At 48.9% G+C, this 20,229-nt stretch overlaps 1 protein-coding gene across 1 annotated transcript in view; it reads left to right on the top strand.

Annotated features, from left to right (window-relative positions):
• LOC116869867 (laforin-like) overlaps positions 1–19,811 on the top strand; it is a 25,977-nt gene extending 6,166 nt beyond the window's left edge. Inside the window, exons 2-3 of the mRNA XM_032861425.1 lie at positions 12–539; positions 19,783–19,811. Of these exons, the coding sequence (XP_032717316.1) occupies positions 12–539; positions 19,783–19,801 (547 nt within the window). The 3' untranslated portion in view covers positions 19,802–19,811. The remainder of the gene's footprint in view (positions 1–11; positions 540–19,782) is intronic.
• The last annotated feature ends 418 nt before the right edge of the window (positions 19,812–20,229 follow it).

Genomic DNA, 20,229 nt, shown 5'->3' with positions numbered 1-20,229 from the left:
GGGGGGGACAGGCTCAGCACGGGGCCCAGGGCACTCCCCTTGGGCCCAGGCCACCCACCCTCACCACCGGCCTCTCTTCTGGGGAGTGAGCGGGCATGGGGGCCAGAACCGGGCGCTACGACCCGCAGCAGGCGCAGAGGTCAGCCGTCCAGGGGCCCAGACCAGCCGACCCCACCCGGAAGGGCCCTTCGCCAAGACCTCCGCTGCCCCCAGCTCCGGCCTCGGCGGCGCCCGCCGGGGAAAGGACGCTGGGCTGGGTGGCCCTGGGGTCCCGGGCCTGTCGGGAGTGCAGGGCGTGTGCTCACGAGCGGAGCCGCTGCACGGAAGGCCAGAGCCCGCGGGGAGGCTGGCCGCGCTGCGCGGGGCCCACGGGGTCGCTCTCAGCTGGGGCTCCTGGTCTCTGAAAGAGGGCGGCTCAGCCTGGGGACCGGATCGCTCTCCGTCCAGACCCACGGCTCCGGGAAAACCCGGCCCCCAGGGCCTGGCGCGGGCCTAAGGACCGAAGCTACGGAACAGACTTGCCCCTACGGTCATTACAGGTAACGGGGGCCAGGGCCGCCTGGGTGGGGGAGGCCGGAAGCCACCGACTCTCGGTTTCAGCTCAGGTCATGACCTCATGGTGGGGAGATCGAGCCCCGCCTCGGGCCCCACACTCATCAGGGAGTCTGCTTAAGACTTTCTCTCTCTGCCCCTCCCCCACTCGTGCTGTGTGTGTGTCTCCCAAATAAATAATATATCTTAAGAAAAAGGCAACATGAGGGACGCCTAGGTGGCTCAGTTGGTTAAGCGGCTGCCTTCGGCTCAGGTCGTGATCCCAGCGTCCTGGGATCGAGTCCCACATCGGGCTCCCTGCTCAGCAGGGAGCCTGCTTCTCCCTCTGCCTCTGCCTGCCACTCTGTCTGCCTGTGCTCTCTCTCTCTGACAAATAAATAAATAAAAATCTTTAAAAAAAAAAAAAAAGAAAAAAGAAAAAGGCAACATGAGTTAGCAAGAAGGGGAACCTAAGTTTGTGTGTGTGTGTGTGTGTGTGTGTGTGTGTGTGTGTTTACCTCTTGCTCATTCTCATTTACCAGCAACATGGCCCTGAATCCCCACCAGTCTTCTGAACCCTTACCTCCTCCAGGGGGCCGTATGGGTGAACCCCATTCTTCCCTGCTCTCCTCCCTGTTAGCATCCTGCATCAGGGTCAGGAGCACGGCCTCCTGAATCAGCCTGCTTCGGTTTGAAATCCCTTGACCTTGGGAAAATGACTTAAACGCCCAGTACCTCGGTTTGCTTATCGGTGCAAGGAAGATAATGACAGGACTTACGCCTGGGCTCCTGACCAGGATCACCCTAGTTTAGACACAATAGTACCTAGGAAGGAGGCGGTGCCTTGTTGTCTTATCCTCTCTATCTTCGTTGTCGACTTGTTTTATAGTCGTTTCTAAGCGTCCCTGGAAGGACTGTTCCCTCACTGATGTCCTTTCCCAGTGCTCAGTTAATGCCACGCACCAGCCGAGGCTTCGAGAAATGCCTGCTGTTTCCCGGAGCCAGCGGTTTCGAATTAGGAGAACATTTATCAGAACTTTTAACAAAGCTGATCTGCCCGTGTTTCAAACTCTGGATGACAGTTGGAGAAAAGAATTGTCCCCTTCTTGTTTGTCATGTTTCTCTTAAGCCTTGTTTCGTGTTTTCCCTGAAAGGGCCCTCTAGCTGGAGCTACCTGGTACCTTGGGACTGCCCCCAACTGGGCTTCAGATCACAGGTTAAAATTAGGCACCTCACTCTCATGGTCGGTTCCAGAAGAGGCCGGGGTGTGTCAGAAGTGGATGGAGGAGACCTCCGGTGGAGACCACAGTGTAGGGGAATAGAGGCAAGAGCCCCCTGCCCCCCTCAAATGTTGGCGTCCCCTGAGGGGGCATAGAGCCTGGGGATCCCCGAGGTTAGAAAAATCCCCAATCCGTGTCATGGCCTGTGTCGCCTGTGCAAGGTCTGCGGCTGCTACATTTTAGCTGTGTTGACAGCTGGAATCTTCCGGATTGTTCCTTTTGTGATTATAAACTGTCTTTGGAGTAGCGGGCTGTGGGTGGATGCCGTTTATAGACCTCCTTGGACCAATCAGCCTGCTCACCAAAGGAACACTATCGCCTTACCCTCTCCCGGCATCTTCCCTGCAAAACAACAGAATATGACAGTCTGTTTGGGGGGGAAGGAAAGGAGAAAGGACGTCATTCAATTTAGGGGCAGGAGGAAATGCCCAAGCAGAGGCCAGACCTGAGTAGAATTCAGCAGGAATTCTCTTTTTTGCAACCTCCCTCCTCTCCCTGGACCTTTTCCCCATTCCGTGGTATCCCTTCTTCTGTCAGACGCCCTAACCCATGGAGTATATGCACAGAAGCTTCTGATCTCAGGAAGAGGGCAAAGCTCACCCTTTCGGGGCTTCATTATGACGGTGGCCTTTGACAACACAGAGATCCTAGCTTTTCTGCTAGGATCCAACCCTAGCTTTTCTGCTTCCTAGGGGTCTGAGCTATACTGCAAATTAGCTAGCCTCTCCCACGTGAGAGACAGATCATCACACTCTGTGTGTTTGGAGGTGTAAGAAACCAGAAGCCAACTCACATGGGTCTAAGCAGTAAGGAAATTGACAGACATTCCCCACCCCACCCTCCCTAATTCAAAGTTCAAAGGAGACACGGTCTGCCTGAATCCTGCTGCCAGCGACCCAGGCTTGGTTGGCCTCCCTGCCTTCCATTCTTGATGGCAGCTGTCTCTTAAGGCCAGCTCCTTTCACAGAGTGACTGTCACCAGGATGGACCATGCCCTCGGGCACGGATTCATGACTGACGCCAAGGGAATGCCAGGTGCTGCTTGACTGAGGCCTGGGTCCTTAAAGCGGTTACTAGCAAGGTATGGACAGGGTTACCGGGGTTGGTATACGGATGGGAGTTCTCAAACTTGCGCATATGTCAGGATTACCCGAAGGACGCATAAAAACACAAATCACTAGACAGATAACTGGGCCTCGGTGCTTGAATTTCTGATTCTGCAGGTCTAGAGAAGAGCCTGAGAATTTACCTTTTTTTTTTTTTTTTAACTTATTTATTTGACAGAGAGAGAGCCAGAGCATAAGCAGGGGGAGCGGCAGCCAGAGGGAGAGGGAGAAGCAGGCTCCCACTGAGCAGGGAGCCCGATTTAGGATTCGATCCCAGGACCCTGAGATCATGACCTGAGCCGAAGGCAGAGGCTTAACCAACTGAGCCACCCAGATGTCCCAGAATTTGCCTTTCTAATGAGTTCTGAGATAACACTGAAGCCACAGGATCACACTTTGAAAACCACTAGCATAGTCCAATGAGGGGTACCCTAGGAGAACCCAGATTGCACGGTGAGGAAGAGTGAAATGGATGTTGGAGCATTCACTGTGATTTTCAGAATCGTGGAGAGTAAGTATCTCAGCAATCTCTGGCTGGATAACAAAGCCTTCCGAAACCTGGTGGTCTAAAGCACCGATTTCTTATGATGTCTAATGTTCTGCGGATTGAGTGGGCTTTTCTGGGCAATTTTCACTTAGGGTCATCAGATTCCGGGTCGGGGCCAAATCGCCTGGAGAGGACATTGCGACGGCATGAAGCTGGCTTCTTCGTTCACGTGTCTGGCACCTGGTGCCAGACGGCGGGACTAGCCCAGGGCCATCGCTGGCCTCGCTCTCCACCCAGCCATACCACGTGACTTGCTTGGGCTTTCTCCCAGCATGGCAGGTTCAAGGGAATTGGATTTCTCATCTGGCAACTGAGTTTCCCCAAGAATACCCCTTCCAAGAAACCAAGGTGGCAGGCTTCTCCCGAGCTAGGCTTGGAGACCGCGCAGTATCCCTTCCGCCCCATGCTGCTGGTTATATGTGCGTCCCAGAGCCAGCCCAAGTTCAAGGGAAGGGTGCTGCACGAGGGCGTCTATGTATGTAGAGGCCAGGTCATGGAGGGGTCATCCTGGGGACCAGCCACCACAGGGATTAAAGGAGATCATTCATGTAAAGTCCTGAGTATGAATGTAAGCATTTACCGTAAGTAAGCGTTCAGGAAACGAGCATTATCCTGATCGCTGATTTTGCTTCTTTCGCTTTCTCCGCTGTTGAGGACTTTAAGGCTTTCTCAACTCAGAAAGGATTTTTCAGGCAGGAGCCAGCAGGTGAGGCAGTATTTCCGTGGAACGTTGATCGTTCCAGTGTCCCGGAAACCAGACATAAAAGTCTCTCTTTCCTTAACCAGGACTAAGACGTGCTCTCCCAGGTATATCTGCTGTACGATGGAAACGTTCCTTTTCTACTGCTTTCCATATGGTTCCTATTTTAGAGTGTTGGCTTTTGATGAGAAATTTTTACTCGGGTTCCCTGTAGATTGGCTGACTCCGCTAAAAATTAGGACAGCTCTTTTATTATTCTGTATTGGGGCTTAGGTAAGAGCAAGTCCTCTGGTGTTCCCCACTCCCGTGTCAGTTATGAAAAAGTCTCTAGAACGGCAGCTTCTCATGTTACTCCGTCTTGCTCCCATCAGCCACCACTATCCTGAAGCCAAAGACACCACTTCCCGATTTGAGCGATACTGTGCGTGACCTAGCTTCAGAATGGCCTCCTAGACAGAATGATTTTCCTTGTTTCTGCCAAACATGCACACATGGGCGTGTTTCTTTATACCTGCTGGTGTTTCTTCCTTTCCTTCCGAGTGGGAGTGAGTTGGGTTTTGGTCCAGCTGTGTGATGGAGAGAAAACTCGAGCGGCTTTCTGCTTCTGCGTGTTGGTGGCAGGGGATGGGCTGGTGGGGTCCAATCCTTAAGAATCTGCTGGTTCGGAGGGAAAAGCACAGAAAGCCTGAGGGACTAGAGTGTCTGTCTGTCGGCCAATGTACCCGAGCAGCCCTGCCAAGCTCTGATGTGTTTAGACTTGAGCTTGAAGGGGAAGGTTGCACAAAGGCAAGTTCCTGGGATTTGTTCTGCCGTCTGAGTAGGCTGGGTGTTCTTACCGGGCTATTTCTGTACAAAAAGCTGTCTGGAACCATCTGAAAATCCACTCACCATCGCGGTTTACTGGAATATACCTGCTAGTCATGCTGTTGCATCATTTCCCCTCCATTTTCTGCTGTAGAGGACGACTGTGTGTGTGTGTACGTGTGTATATCCGTGTGAGTGTGTGTGGTTGTGTATGTTCCAAAGTTATGTTACCATGGAGAGTTATTTGGAAAAGCTATCTTACAAACCACTTCAGCTGAACCTATAAAAACGCATTTCAAAAAATCAAAGCTCCTCTTGTATGCATAGACTCTATTGGGAAGGACCCACAAAACAAATGCTAACAGTGGTTTCCTCTGGGGAAGGGACCTGGAAGGGGGATGGTCAGTGTGCTGAGGGAGGCTTACTCTTCACTGTGTGCTATTTACTTTTTTCTTAACATGAGCATATAATAGTTTTTAAAAATGAAAACTGGAGGGGCGCCTGGGTGGCTCAGTGGGTTTAGCATCCCACTCTTGATTTTGGCTCTGGTCATGATTCATGTTGTGAGATCGAGCCCCACATTGGGCTCCATGCTGGGCGTGGAACCTGCTTAAGATTCTCTGTCTCCCTACCCTCTTAAAAAAAAAAAAAAAGAAAAATGAGTGTAAGTGCTGAAGCTTCTCTTGGAAAACATTCACTGGACTCAAACATCCTCTTGGCTTCTGCACTCAGCTCCCCAGGAGGAAACTGGGAATCTTTGAGCCATCTTGGGCTGAGTATGAAAGATGAATCTGACTGCCTTCTTGGACGCACACTACGTGTTCTCAAGGACACTCTTCACCTCTAGCCATCGCAGTGGACAAAGTATGTTGAAAGGATACCGTGTTACTACCGGATTTAGTAGTAACTTTAAACGTATCCTGCCTAGCGATCTCCCAGAAAAAACACAGCAGTTGGACTCGGAAGCTCTGTACCTGGTCACGAAGAAAAATATTAAAACCTTCATGATGTGTCTACACATGTTTCGATTCCCTAACAGATGATGACTCAGACTTCAGAGAATGTGGGGACCTTATTGTGTATTTTTACATTCTCTTTGCTGAGCTCATGCCCTGCTTCCAAACCAAGAGCACAAATTACAAGTGAACACCCCAACATTTCCTCCTCCGTCTTCACTATACTGGGAGTCCATTAAAATAATGAATGTCTCTCATTACACAGCCTCTCTTTGACACCGTGTATGCAACGTGAGCTAACTGGATTGTACCAGACAGAGGCTATTCATTGGAAATCCTTCGCCAACTTGAGAGGGAGGAAAATAGAATAAAAAAAAAGAAAAACACTGCCCATCTCAAAAATAACTCGAGCATTATGCAATCTGCCAACATTGGTCATTTGTGTTGAACTTGCTTTCACCGCTCTGTTAAATATACCACACCCTGCCCCCGAAGCGATTACTCCCTTCCTCGGGAGTAGCAAAGTAATGGGAACTAGAAAAGCTTCTGTGAAATTGGCAAGGTTTAGTATAAATGTTTCCATTAAATCTGACAAAAGCGAGGACAGTATTCATTCTGCGTTAGGGCTACCTGTCTGTTAAAGGCTGCCGTTCAGAGGCAAAGCCAGGCTTCTGTCAGCTTGAGCTAACTGCCCGGACCCGGTGGACCCCGCCGGCCGCACACAGTTTGCTGTTGTATCGTTCCGAGATGTTTGAAATTCTCACAACCCTTCACGTAATGCTAATGTTTTCCCGAGGGAAATACTCGATTTTTGCACACGGAGGCTACCGAGACTCAAAGCTGCCTCTTGAGGACACGGTGCCACTCCGCTGAACACAATGGGCCAGATGTCACCAAGGATCTCAGGATAGTCGGGGAAGTTTGCTGACTGCCCGCAACGTGCCAGACGTCTTCGTATGTCCTCCTGTGCTGGTGACAGCCGTTCTGCAAGGCTGATGTCATCAACTGTGCTTTCCAAGAGGGTGGGGAGCTAAAGCACAGAGAATTGAAGGGCTAGCACTCTGCCACAGTAAGCGGCAGAGCTGGGATGTCCACCTCGACGCGAACTTTCTTCCCTGCATCAGAGACACTGCCTGTCAGTGGCCTCTCAGATGCTGCCGATGGAAGGGTGGCTCATCGTCTGGACAGGGCTTTCAGGGAGGCCGCCCAGACTGCGGGTGGCACATGGATGAGAACGGGGACTTGGATTGTAGGGGGAGGTTCCGGTATTCAACAACACGAGGGCACCTGGAGAATGAGAGGTAGGATTCCTGCTAATCGAATAGCAGATAGAGAGGGACCACGCTTTAGGGGCAGGATCCTGCCTCGAGAAAGGCTGGAGAGGAGGTAATAAGGCAGACCCTCCACCAAGTCGTGGAGGTTACGATGGGAGCCATGAAGACATTGACTCATCGTCAAAGAGATCGAAGGAGTCAAGGTGGAAAGTCACACGGCAGGACTTTGTCACAGAGAATAGAACAGTGGCCAGTGACCAGCATCAGGTCAGAGTAAGACCAGCAGCATCCTGACTTGGTGCTGAGTCCCGACCCCGTGGCAGGAGCCAGGGAATGAATAACAGTGAACAAAATAGGTGATGTCCATGCCCTATGGAGCAAGCATGCAATGGGAGAAATAAACAAGGAAATATTTATCACATGATCACAAAGACCGTAGAAAACCGTGTAGCCCAATGAGGCTCCACCACACTCATTAAATTGTGTCCAAGAGATAACAGGAGAGGACTTGGTGATGGCGGTGCTGTTTTAGTCAGGAGGGGCCGCTCTCTATGGGATGTTCCGGAGAGATGGGAAGAAAGGGAGGGAGGGAGCTGCGAGAGCATCTAGGAGAAGAGCTCTGTGAGCGGAGCGTACTGGTGGGTTCCAGAAACAGCAAAGGAATCAGTTTCCTAGGTCGGGTTCCCCAGGAAGCAGTGTCTGTCTGAGATGGTGATCGGTGCCCGGCGAGTTCATGGGGGAGTGCTCTTGGGATCAGCTTGTGGAAGGGAAGGCGGAAGGGAGCGAGACCAGGTTCAGGAGGAGCTATCTCCCGTGACAGGAGTTTGAAGATAGGACGACCCTCCAGAGCTGTCCCACGCTGCGGAGGCGGCTGGCCACTTGCACCTCTCTTTCATTCAGCAGTGGCTGCCCTGGGACAGCTGTGGGGTGGGCTGCTGGTGGTGGGGGGAGGCCGAGGCCACCCTCCTGCCCCGAGGCCATCCTCAGCACCCAAGGGTTGTCCATGGGCAGCGCTACCTCAGGCGTGCCAGCGATGGGGACAAAGTGAGTGAGTGTTGACCGAAAACCAGCTCAGAGAGGCGTCCAGGGACCACGTCATACAGGCCATGGAGACCCTCCTCAGGACGGGCTTTCATTCCACACGAGGTGGGGCACTGTGGAAGGTCCTGAGAAAGGAATGACAAGCTCTAATTTATGTTTTAACCTGATGGCTCTAGCAACGGAGTGTCACAGACCGTAGCTGAGCAGGAGGGGACATAGGAAGACTGTGTGGGCCTGGGGTTCAGAGGAGAGGCCGCGGCTGAAACACGACTGTGTCAGCTGTTGTGATGCCTCTAAAGCCACGTGACCACAGATGCCCCTTGGGGAGTGAATGCAGAGGGGAGGAGAGAAGAAGTCTGAGGACTGAGTTCCGGAATATTCCAGTGGCTGGGGGGTTGGGGAGATGAGGAGGATGCGCAAAGAGAGACAAGCGAGGCTGCAGGAGAAGCATGGAAGAGTGGTGGTCCCGAGGCCAAGTGAGGAAAGGGTTCCACAGCGGAGAAGAATCAGCTGGTGAGAGGTCGAGTGAGAGGAGAGGGGGAGGGGTGCCCGTCAGGCCTGGCGAGTGACCTGGACAAGAGCAGTGGCAGGGGAGCGGCAGGGTGAGAGCCTGGTGAAACTGCATTAAAAGATAACGGGAGAGGAATTGAAGACAGTCGGAATAGACAACTTCCTGGAGAGTTCTGCTGGAAAGAGGAGCAGAGCATCGGGGGCATGGCTGGACGCGTTCGGGATCCAGAGGAGACCGGGGGGCCTCGGGTCTCCCAGAGACAGTCCAGCTCCAGAGTCTGGGCTGGGGGGAGTCCATGGCTGAGCACAGAGGGGCCCAACTGAAGGTTGGAGATGGTAGGATTTTTGGAAGAGGAGGCCATGCAAATCCTGATGTGCTGAGTGGAGGGAAGGGGACATTCAGTTGGGCCCTTCTTTATACAACGACTGTCCTCCTATCGACGCTGAGAAGTTGACTATGGATTGAATTTCTCTTGAAAACTTGATCTTTTAACTACACGGGGGGAAATTATTTAAAGGAAGCCAGCAGTGATTTTTTTTAATGTGAAAAATCCTCTCAGAATAGAGCTCTGTTAGGAGAATTTCCATGTATCAGTTTTTCCAAAACATGGGTACCCCCATAACTGCACTTTGGGCTCTTGGCTACATCTAGTATGAAACTAAGTATCATTATACAATATTTTCTTCAAAGGCTCTTAAACAAAAACATTGAGGCCATCCCAATCTGACTGTGAGATTTTAGAACAGCCTGTCGTTTTTAAAAGCTAAAACATGGCGTCGGAAAGTTCTTTTCCAGATGTCCCTGAGGAAGCCTGGCCAAGCCTGGCAATGAGGCAAGAAAACAGGAATTTGGGGCCAGAAGGCCAGTTGTCCTCCAGACCCGAGGGAGATAGATACTCATCACGAGCCCCAGGGCTTTAGGGAGGGCTTTGAAAATTAAAGGACCAGACTCTAACGTGAACAGGACCCTGGATAGCAGCATGGGACCGGGGGGTGGGTGGGGGGAGTGTGGGGCGGGGGGGGGGAGGGGAGAACAGAAGACATGGCCGCCTGAGAATGGTTGCCGAGCACGTGGGCGTAACAGCCTTGGTCCACACGAAGGAGAAGGTGCCCACCCTGTGCTTGGAGCTTTAAGGCTATAGGGTATCGCTGTGAAACTGACATCTCCAAGACGGAAGTAACATCTCCAAGAAGTGCCGGCCACCCAGGGGCCTTTGACATGTGGTCCCACTGCTGGGACTACTCAGCCCTCCCCTTCATCCCCAGCGGACTCTTACTCAGCCTTGAGGTCTCATCTCCAACCTGACAGCCTTCCCGACTCCCCTCCCTGAAACCTTGTTTTATTTTTTTGTAGTGCAGATGTGGATTCCCGGCTTCTCCTTCCTCGCTTGGTCTTTGTGCACCTGCTGCCTGCCCTGGTTCCTCTTTCATTCCCTCCGGCTCTGATTTCCTCATTCCCCTTGGCTCAAAGCAAGCCCCTGACAGACAGTCTGCTCACACACTGCCGTCTCCAGTGCTCGTCTCTGGCTCCAGCCGCCACGCGAGGTCAGTCCCCACTGTTTCACAGGACAGACCGTTTCAGCTGCACCATATCTGTTTGGTCAAAGGTGCCCTCCTGCTTTGCCAGTCACATTCTTTATTTTTTTTTTAAAGATTTAATTGACTTATTTGACAGAGAGAGAGAGATTACAAGTCAGCAGAAAGGCAGGCGGAGAGAGCAGGGGAAGCAGGCTCCCGCGGAGCAGAGAGCCTGATGTGGGGCTCGATCCCAGGACCCTGAGATCATGACCTGAGCCGAAGGCAGATACTTAATGACTGAGCCACCCAGGCGCCATTGCCAGTCACATTCGAAGGAAACCCTTTGGTCTCCTGACAAGAGATATTTCTGCAGATAATATTCCAGATAATCACTGAGAAGCAATTTGATCTGCGTCCGAGGTCACCCCTGAGACTCCCCATTGCTGCATGGAGACCTTCCTGTGTAGGATTTTAGGATTTTGGGAGGACTCCGTGAGGTCCCACATCATTGACGATTTCAAATATTCTACTGAAAAAGAGAAGAGCGAGAACGTGAGGACACCAGTTGTCACCTTCTAGCACCTTCCATCACCTTCCGAGGCTGTTTAATCAGAGCTGTTTGCTTTCCCTCACTGTAACCAGGACAAGACACATGCCATGTACCTTAGAGTGCCCCATCCAGAAACCAAGCCAAGGCACCCAGCTCCCCTAGGCCTGTGACACTTCTATCACGTTTTCCTTCTTCCAGAGACAAATGTGGCTTAGAAACTTCAGAACCTACATCAAAGACTCACCATGGCTTTGGGTTATGGTTTCCTGAGACTGCTTGCCGGAGTGCCACGGAGCCATAGAATGTCTTTGCGCACCAAGAACCCAAGCCGCTGCTTGTTACCACTTTAGGTATAGGGCTCAAAAATGCCAGCGGCCATCAAGCCAAGCCATCCTTAGCTACGCTTTCAGAGCAGTGCCATCCACAAATATAAAACCTGGTATTAAGAAGTCCCACCCTGGGGTGCCTGCGTGGCTCATTCAGTTGAGCGTTTGACTCTTGGTTTCGGCTCACATCATGATCTTGGGGTCGTGAGAGCAAGACCCGCATTGGCCATGCTCAGAAGGGAGTCGACTTGAGATTCTCTCTCTCCCTCTCTCTCTGCACCACCCACCCCTGCATACACACTGTCTCCCTCTCTCTCCCATGTTCTCTCTCTCAAATAAATAAATCTTTTTTAAAAAAGATTTTTATTTATTTGACAGAGAGAGACACAGCAAGAGAGGGAACATAAGCAGGGGAAGTGGGAGAGGGAGAAGCAGTCTCCCCTCTGAGCAAGGAGCCCGATGCAGGGCTTGATCCCAGGACCTTAAGATCATGACCTGAGTCAAAGGCAGACACCTAACCACTGAGCCACCCAGGTGCCCCTACATAAATAAATCTTGAAGAAGGAGAAGAAGAAGGGGTCCTATCCTTGCTTCTGTGGAGGCTAATTAGACAAATTTTAACTTCTGATATTCATATGCATCTGACAAGGGCTTGCTTGTATCCAGATATATTAAAAAAAAAAACTCTTACAAATCAATAATAAGAAGACAAGCATCCCATTTCTTTAATGGGCAAAAAACTTAAACAAACATTTCACAAGAGGAGACCTACTATTGACCAATAAGCGCAGGAAAAATGCTCAACATTTTTATTTATCAGAGAAATGCAAATTAAAGCCACAAAAAGACGCCACTACACATCCACTGGAATGGCTAACGTGAAAAACTGACACCGCCTCCAAGTGTTGGTAAGGATGTGGAGTGACAGAGCTCTCAGACACTGAAGGTGAAAACCAAAATGGTACAACCACCACCATTGGAAAACAGTTTGGCCACTTCTCATAAAGTTACACTAACCATATGACCCAGCAATTCTACTCCTGTTGTTTTTACCCAAGAGAATTGAAAATCTGTGTCTACACAAAGACTTGTACATGAGTGTTCATGGAAGCTTTATTCATAATAGCAAAACAAAATTGAAAATACCCAAAATGTCTGTCAGCCAGCGAAGAGATAAACGAATTTTGATAGATTCATATCTTAGAATGCTTCTCAGCAATAAAAAGGAACAAAGTTCTGGTATACAAGACAGGAGCGAATTTCAGAAACATTACACTCAGTGAGAGAAGCCAAATACCCCAGAGCATACACGGTCTGATCCCATTTTTATGAAATTCTAGGAAAGGGGAAAATAAACCTATAATGACAGAAACATTCTCAACTTCATACACAATTATAAAAAAAAAGACAAAGTAAAACCACAATGAGGTGTGGTTTTTTAATCTCCAGGACTGCAAAAAACATGTGCTTTGAGCAGAACACAAGTCTAGATTAGAGGTCAGAGACAGAGTTTGGGGACTGATTGCAGAGAGCCACAAGGGAACATTTTGTGGTAACAGAAATGTTCTATATTTTGATGAGAGAGTGACTACCCAAGAGTATGCGTTTGTCAACATCCATCGAAATGTACACTTAAGATGGGGATTTTATTGGGTACAAATTGTACCACAACCAGGGGAATAGGGAGTTATTGTTTAATGGGTACAGAGTTTCAGTCAGGAATGGCAAAAATGTTCAGCTTTTTCATGGTGGTGATGGATGTCACTTTTAATGTAAATTTTAAATTCTTCATGTAAACTGTTAAGCAACAATGTGAGCGTACATAATGCCGAAGAATGGTACACTTGAAAACAGCTGCGATGATAATTTTTGTATTGTGTGTATTTTACCACAATGAAAAAATCCTACCTCTGGGGGGCTTGGGTGGCTCAGTCAGTTGAGTGAATGACTCTTGGTTTCAGCTCAGGTTGTGATCTCAGGGTCATGAGCTGGAGCCCTTTGTTAGGTTCTACGCTCAGTGCGGAGTCTGCTTGTCCCTCTCCCTCTGCCCCCTGTTCCTCCCCTCCACGATCCCTCACCCCCTCTCTCTCTCTCAAATAAATAAACCTTGAACAAAAAATGCTACCTCCCTAACATTAATTTTACAAAAATGGAAGAGGGTATTCCAAATAGAAGTTTGGAAAAGAATGAACTACAATGCCTTGGGAATGAATATATAAATGGAAATGAATATACAAAATCTGGAAAGACTGACAGAGGATCTACGGATGCTAGCTGGCTGTCATATGCTCCTGGGCTGTCAAAAAGGATAGACATGGTGGCCATAGGGCAGAGAAAGAGCTGAGATCAAAAGCCAGAGTTGTAGCTCCTGCCCTGTTCACTTGTGTGGCCTGGCCGTGTCACTTTTTTTTTTTTTAAGATTTTATTTATTTATTTGATAGAGAGAGGTCACAAGTAGGCAAAGAGGCAGGGAGAGAGAGTGAGAGGGAAGCAGGCTCCCTGCTGAGCAGAGAGCCCGACGCGGGACTCGATCCCAGGACCGTGGAATCATGACCCGAGCCGAAGGCAGCGGCTTAACCCGCTGAGCCACCCAGGTACCCGGCCGTGTCACTTTTCCTCTTTGAGGAACACATAAAACGTGTGGGGGCTGGTATGTTGGGGCTGGTCTGGCTTGCATCCAAGGAGGGCCCCTCCGCAGGGTTGACACCGTTTCTATGTCCATCAGGGATTTCCTTCCCTACAGAGTGAGAGAGTCAAGTGAGTGGAGAAGCTACAGCTTACGTCAGACAGACCTAACGTGTGCTTTAGAGAAGTAAACAGTATTTGCATCCATGATAATAATTATGATTATATAACATTAGATAGTAATTATTATTTCTCTTAAGGAAGTCTTGCCAGTTTTTTTTTTTTGTTCCAATTAACTTCTGCTAAGCACTCCTGTTTTGTGTCCAGGCCTCTCCCTCCCTATTTCTTTCTCTCTCTCCCTCTTTCTTCTCCCCAACCCCAACCTCACCCCACCCCACCCCACCCGCAGGGCCTTCCCTGCCTTTCTGGTTTTTTTTTTCTTTCTTGTGACTCAAAAACCTGCCTATCAACAATCCCCCAAACCTGTTCTACAAAGGTCACAGTGACCTGCTTCCTCATTGCTGATTCCAGAACACTCTTTATTTTTTTTTAAAGGTTTTATTTATTCACCTGACAGAGAGAGAAGGAGCACAAGTAGGGGGAGGGGGAGGGGGAGTGGGAGAGGGAGAAGCAGACTTGCCATTGAGCAAGGAGCCCGATGGGGGCTTGATCCCTGGACCCTGAGATCATGACCTGAGCCAAAGGTAGATGCTTAACCAACTGAGCCCCCCAGATGCTCCAGATTAAATCTTGATCCTTTCTGAACTCTTGGCAAAACTTGACACCGAGAAGCCCTCCAGCTAAGAGAACTGGGGACTCTTCCCTTCGGAGCTGCCAACTGTCTGAGTCCCCTCCTGCCTCCTAGCCTGCGCCAGCCTCCCCCATCCCAGCCTCCTCTTCTTTTTATCCCTTCCAGCACCAGAAACGCAAACGTTTTCTGCAAAGGGCCAGATTGCCAATATTTCAGGTCTAGGAGGCCATAAAGTCCCTATTGCACATTCTTTTTTCTTTCTTTGTTTGGCGATGTCCCAAACCCTTTCCAATGTATAAGCCATGCTCTCAGTCTCTGCGGTGCCCCCCTCACTCCGTGGGTCCCTCCTGAGCCACTCTGCCCACCACCCCCACTCAACGCCCACCTGTAACCCCACGGCCTAATGGGAGGGTTTCTACGTTCCACTGTCCCAGGAGAGGGGTGTCGAGGATGCCCCATCTTCCACATTCCAAGGAAACTGATAGATTCACAAGAGCAAAGGGGCCCAGTACAGGCCCCGATGATTTACAAAAATAACTGTCGGTGGCTTTTAAGCTTGTTAACATTCTCAACCTCAAACAGGATGAAAGAAAGGCAAAGTAAAACCACAAGGAGATGTGTTTTTTTGATCCTGTACAACAATAAAAATGAAACGGTAATAACGTAAGGTGTTGATAATTCAATGGAGAAATAAAGCATCACCCTTTCTCCGTGGGTCATTTTGCAATGCTTCTATCAAAAAGACTTTGGACCCAAGAGTTCCATTGGAGATAGTTAGAGAAAAAGCAGACTGGGGGATACAGGGGCGGTGGGTCAGTGCTTGGGTAAATGAGGTTGGGGGCGGGGGGCGGGGAAAGGGATCCATGCTTACAGGATAGATTGTTAACAGTTTCGAGGGCGGGGCCCAGAGCAGAGGCTGGAAGGCGGGGTGGGAGGAGGAACGAACTTTTTCACTGTGAATCTTTTTGTATTGTTAGAATATTTTTATCTTATGCATATAGTATTATTACCAAAAAAAAAAAAAATCCATAAATGAATGAATGGATATGGGTGGATGGATGGATGGATGGGTGGGAATATCTTATAAACAAAGAGAAAGGAGTACTTGAGATAGAAGGGACCGTGATGATCGTCTCCTCCAAAGCCATCATTTGCTGATAAGGAAACTGAGTCCGGAGCAGGTCCCTGACTGCTGAGAGCTCACTGTTGCTGACTGAGCTAGAACTTGAGCTCGGGCTGCTAATTCTCAGTCCAGCACTGGTCCCTCTAGCTACAACACGGAGCATCACGTCTCTTAGATGACCCTTGGATGCAGGAAGTTTAGCTATGTAATTTGAACTTGAGGAAGAAATAAAAATATTTGTAAAAATGATCATTTGCTGGGGCGCCTGGGTGACTCAGCCGGTTCTCTTGGTTTTGGCTCAGGTCATGACCCAAGCTCCAAGCTCAGCAGGGGGTCTCCTTCAGATGCTCTCTCCCCCTTTCTGTCCCCCTCCCCTCCCAAGCTGGTGCTCTCTCCCTCTCTCTCCCCCTCACTCCTTCTGCCCCTCTCTCTACTTGGGTGCTCTCTCTCAAAGAAATAAATCTTTCAAAAAAAAAAGATTATTTGCAATGTATTTTCATGAACCCCCCCCCCAAAAAAAAAAGGCCCACTGTTGTATTTTTTAAACTACCAAAGTGTTAAATGCTTTGGTGTCTATTTAATTGGTAGAAAATTTAAATAATGCAGATGTGTATTGTAGTGTTGTTTCCACAACAAGCATTCCACCCCTCCCCCATCATGTCGCAGCCATGAGTGATTTACATGGGATCTACCGTACTCCCAGCTCTGGGGGACGCTTTGATCAATCTCAGTAGGACTCCTTGCCTCAGTGGTTTATTTAGAGTATATAGGCCCAAGCTGATACTTCCCTGCTATTCCTCTGGCCCCCAGAGTTCATTCAGGGTTGGTTCCATCGACACTGAAGCTGAAGACTTTTGCTAAGTAACAGAGGACATGAAACATCCCTGCTTCTGGATACGGTGGGGCTGCTTATGTGAAGCCTGGAACCGCTGCAACCTTTTTGCCACCATGAGGGAATCTTGCTTATGAATGCAGCTGACACAGCTGAAAGCAGAGTACAAAGATGGAAAGAATCCAGTTCCTTGAAGACATTGCTACATTGCCAAATCACACCAATCCCAGCCTTGTCAAACTGTCAAATCACACCAGACCTCTGGGCCTTCCAGTGGCATGAGCAAATGTTCCCCTGTAGTATTTCATCTGGTTTGGGTTAGGCTTTCTGTCACTTATGAACTCAAGAGACCTAAATGATACATATTTTAAGAAGTGAACGTCCCCCTACTTCCACATTTAAGGAATAACTACTGTAAATGACTTGGTGTGTGTCCTTTTTCTTACATCACTCTGTGGGGGTGGGCTGTTGAAGTGGTATGTGTCCCTTTGTACCTATGCACATACCTAGTTGATTAAAAAAATTCATTTTACTGCTTGTGTCATTTTATAACTTCCTTTTTTTCTACTGAATAAAACGGCATGAGTAGTTTCCCTGTTGGTACGAATGAAGCTATCTACTGCTGTAGGGCTTCCCAAGGTATGACTGTAACTTATTTATCAAACCATCCTTGTGATTTTATTTTCTTTTATTATTTTTAGATATTTTTTATTTATTCATTTGAGATAGAGCAAGTGAGAGCACAAACAGGAGGGAAGGGTAGAGGGAGGGAGACAAACAGACTCCACACTGAGCGGGGAGCCTGACGTGGGGCTGGATCCCAGGACCCTGAGATCATGACCTGAACTGAAGGCATATGCTTAACCGACTGAGCCACCCAGGCATCCCCGTTCCTTCTGAAGTCCCTGATCCTTCTAATGCTAGAATCTTGTATTTTGTCTGTCTATTATAATAGTACATCCTTGTGCAAGTGTGAGGTATGCTAAAGGGAGTGATTATATGCACAGGGTTTGGAATCAGACTCCCCGGATTTAAATCACTAATCACTCACCAAGAAAACTTAACTTCTCCAAGCCTCAGTTTCTTGGAAACTGGAGGTGATGATAGGTCATCTTGTGATGCAAATGATGTCATCCTTGTGATGCACTTGGTGTGGCATCTGGTACACAGGAGGTGCTCAGTGAAGGCTGCCCATTGCTGTATCACCGGAATGCACCAGAACTGTACTTTCTGGACACAAGCTTATTTACATTTTATATCATGGTAGATGCTGCCAATTGCCCTCCAGAAATAAACCAAGTTATACTTTCTCCCAGAGCGCTTTTCACCCCCAGCTTTAGCAACACTGGATCTTTTCCATTTCTGTCAACCCTGGAGGCAAAAAAGTTACTCATTGCTGTTTTAACGTGCATATCTTGGGTCAGTAGCAGACCCTTTCCTTGTTTACCAGCCACTTGTATTACATGAACGGCTTGTGCAATCCCTCTGCCTGCTGCTCCCCCTGCTTGTGCTCTCTCTCTCTCTCCCTCCGACAAATAAATAAATAAAATCTTGTCAGAGAGAGAGCACACAAGTGGGAGAAAGAGACATAGGGAGAAGGAGAAGCAGATTCCCCACTGAGCAGGGAGCCTGATGTGGGGCTCGATCCTAGGACCCTAAAATCATGACCTGAGCTGAAGGCAGCTGCTTAACCCACTGAGCCACCCAGGCGCCCCCTTTCATAAAACATTTAAATACAGGTAGTGATATTGACGAGATTGGTCCATTTAGTATTACAGAATACTACTTTAAAAAATGGATCCAATAAATTATGATCTAAGATTCAACAACAACCAAAGAATTACCTTCTAAATGAGACAAATGAAAGTGGCAGGCGTGGAAGGAGGTCACCTGAACAAGGATCCGTTCCTTGGATTCTGCCCTGGGATCATGCGGGAACATGCCCCGGGGACTCCCTACGCCTTTGAGCTTGACTCTTCCTTCGTTGGCTTTTAGGATCTTGGGGTAAGGGGAGTTGGGTAAAAGGAGGGCAAGGGAAGGCGGAGGTGCATAAGGATTGTTTTAATGTTTCATTTTGATGTTAAAATCTCATACTGGAAAACCCCTGGCCTGTAGATGAAACTTGTATTTGGTTTATAAAGTACTTTGTAATTTGCTCTTGAACACATCCTAGACTCATCTTTTTTTTTTTTTTAAGATTTTATTTATTTAGAAAGAGTGCACATGAGCATGAGCCGGGATGGAGGGCAGGGCAGAGGGAGAGAGAGAGAGAGAGAGAATCTCGAGCAGATGAGGCACTGAGGGCAGAGCCTGATGTGGGGCTCTATCTCATCACTGTGAGACCATGAACTGAGCCGACCCAAGGGTTGGATGCTTAACTGACTGAGCCACCCGGGCCCCCCACCTCAGGTTCATCTTGATTCTCTTCCCTGCGTGGCCCTGTGCTCTCTGGTCTCTGTAGGGCCTTTGCAGGTGCCTGGCTGGCCTTCCTCCCATGACTACTATGCCCACTCTTATGGGGTGAATTGTGTCCCTCAGAATTCACGTGCTGAGGTTCTAACTTCAAGTACCACAGAACGGGGCCTTATTTGGAAATAGAGCCTTGCAAATGTAATGAGTTAAATCAGGGGGAGGCCACACTGGGGGCGGAGGGGGGGCCGGTGGGCCGGGCCCTTACGCCAAGAGGAACTGGTATCCTTATGGAAAGGGGGAAATTTGGACACAGAGCCCCGCAGGGAGGGTGCCGTGGGAAGACAGGAGTCAGGCTGCCACAAGCCAAGAAGCCCCAAAGATTGCCTGTTAACCCCAGGGAACCAGGGGAGAGGCAATGGAAAGGGGGAAAAAAGCCCAGCTTACAAATCATCTTCAGATGGAATCACTTTTTATAAATAATTTGGATGCCGCTGACATATGGTAGGTTTTGAAGACATTCAGTTACATATGTATTTGATCTCATTTCTTTTTCATATTTTGGACATGATGCCTTTTTTTCCCCCCCAAGGACTCAAACATTTTCCTAGTTCCTGGGAAACCTGGCCTTAAGCGCCTGCCTGTGGTGACCGGAGAACAGCCTTTGGCATCCGGGGCTTATTTTGCTGCAGAACCTGGCACCTGCTACATAACTCTCATCCCCTTGTGTTTTTCTTACAAGGCTATACCTTCCCGGGGGACCACTCTTGACCTTATCTCTCTTTGTGTCTACGGCTCCCATGTAGCTGGTAGACTCATTTAATAAGCAATGATTTTTTACGAAGTCCATTTTTTAAAACTTACAAAGTGGGGCAACCCTTAGTGTTTCTACTTTGAAGCTTAGATTGCAAGAAATAGTTAAAACATGATACAAGGAAAAACCCAGGACACATTTTCTGTATTTGAGGATATTTACATACGGAGGCCGTGATGAAGATGAAACCACATTTCATATCATGAAGACAATACCATGGTCACTTTGTTATTCCTAAGGGATAGGAGCAGAGGCGAACTGTTGGTAAGCCATTTAGGTGGATTTCTATCTCTCTTGGCCTTTCTTGGTTTTCCCAGGAGATGAGTCTTGTATTGGGTTCAACTCAAGGGTTTAAAACAGCTGCTAGAGAGAAAATGCCAGGCAGGAGAAGACAATGGACGGTCATCATAGTGGTGGGAATGAGTGCCCTCTGGAAGAAAGTAGGCATGCGAGGAAGTAGAAGGTGAAGTGGAAAGAGAGAGTTGTCTCTGGAATAATAATGATGCTTCTGGTAAGACCGTAAGCAGGCAAG

This window comes from Lontra canadensis, unplaced genomic scaffold, assembly GCF_010015895.1.
Source record: "Lontra canadensis isolate GAN:19392208 unplaced genomic scaffold, GSC_riverotter_1.0 scaffold21, whole genome shotgun sequence".
Lineage (NCBI taxonomy): Eukaryota > Metazoa > Chordata > Mammalia > Carnivora > Mustelidae > Lontra > Lontra canadensis.
Note: the sequence above shows the minus strand (reverse complement) of the source record. Positions and strands in the feature narration are given on the sequence as shown.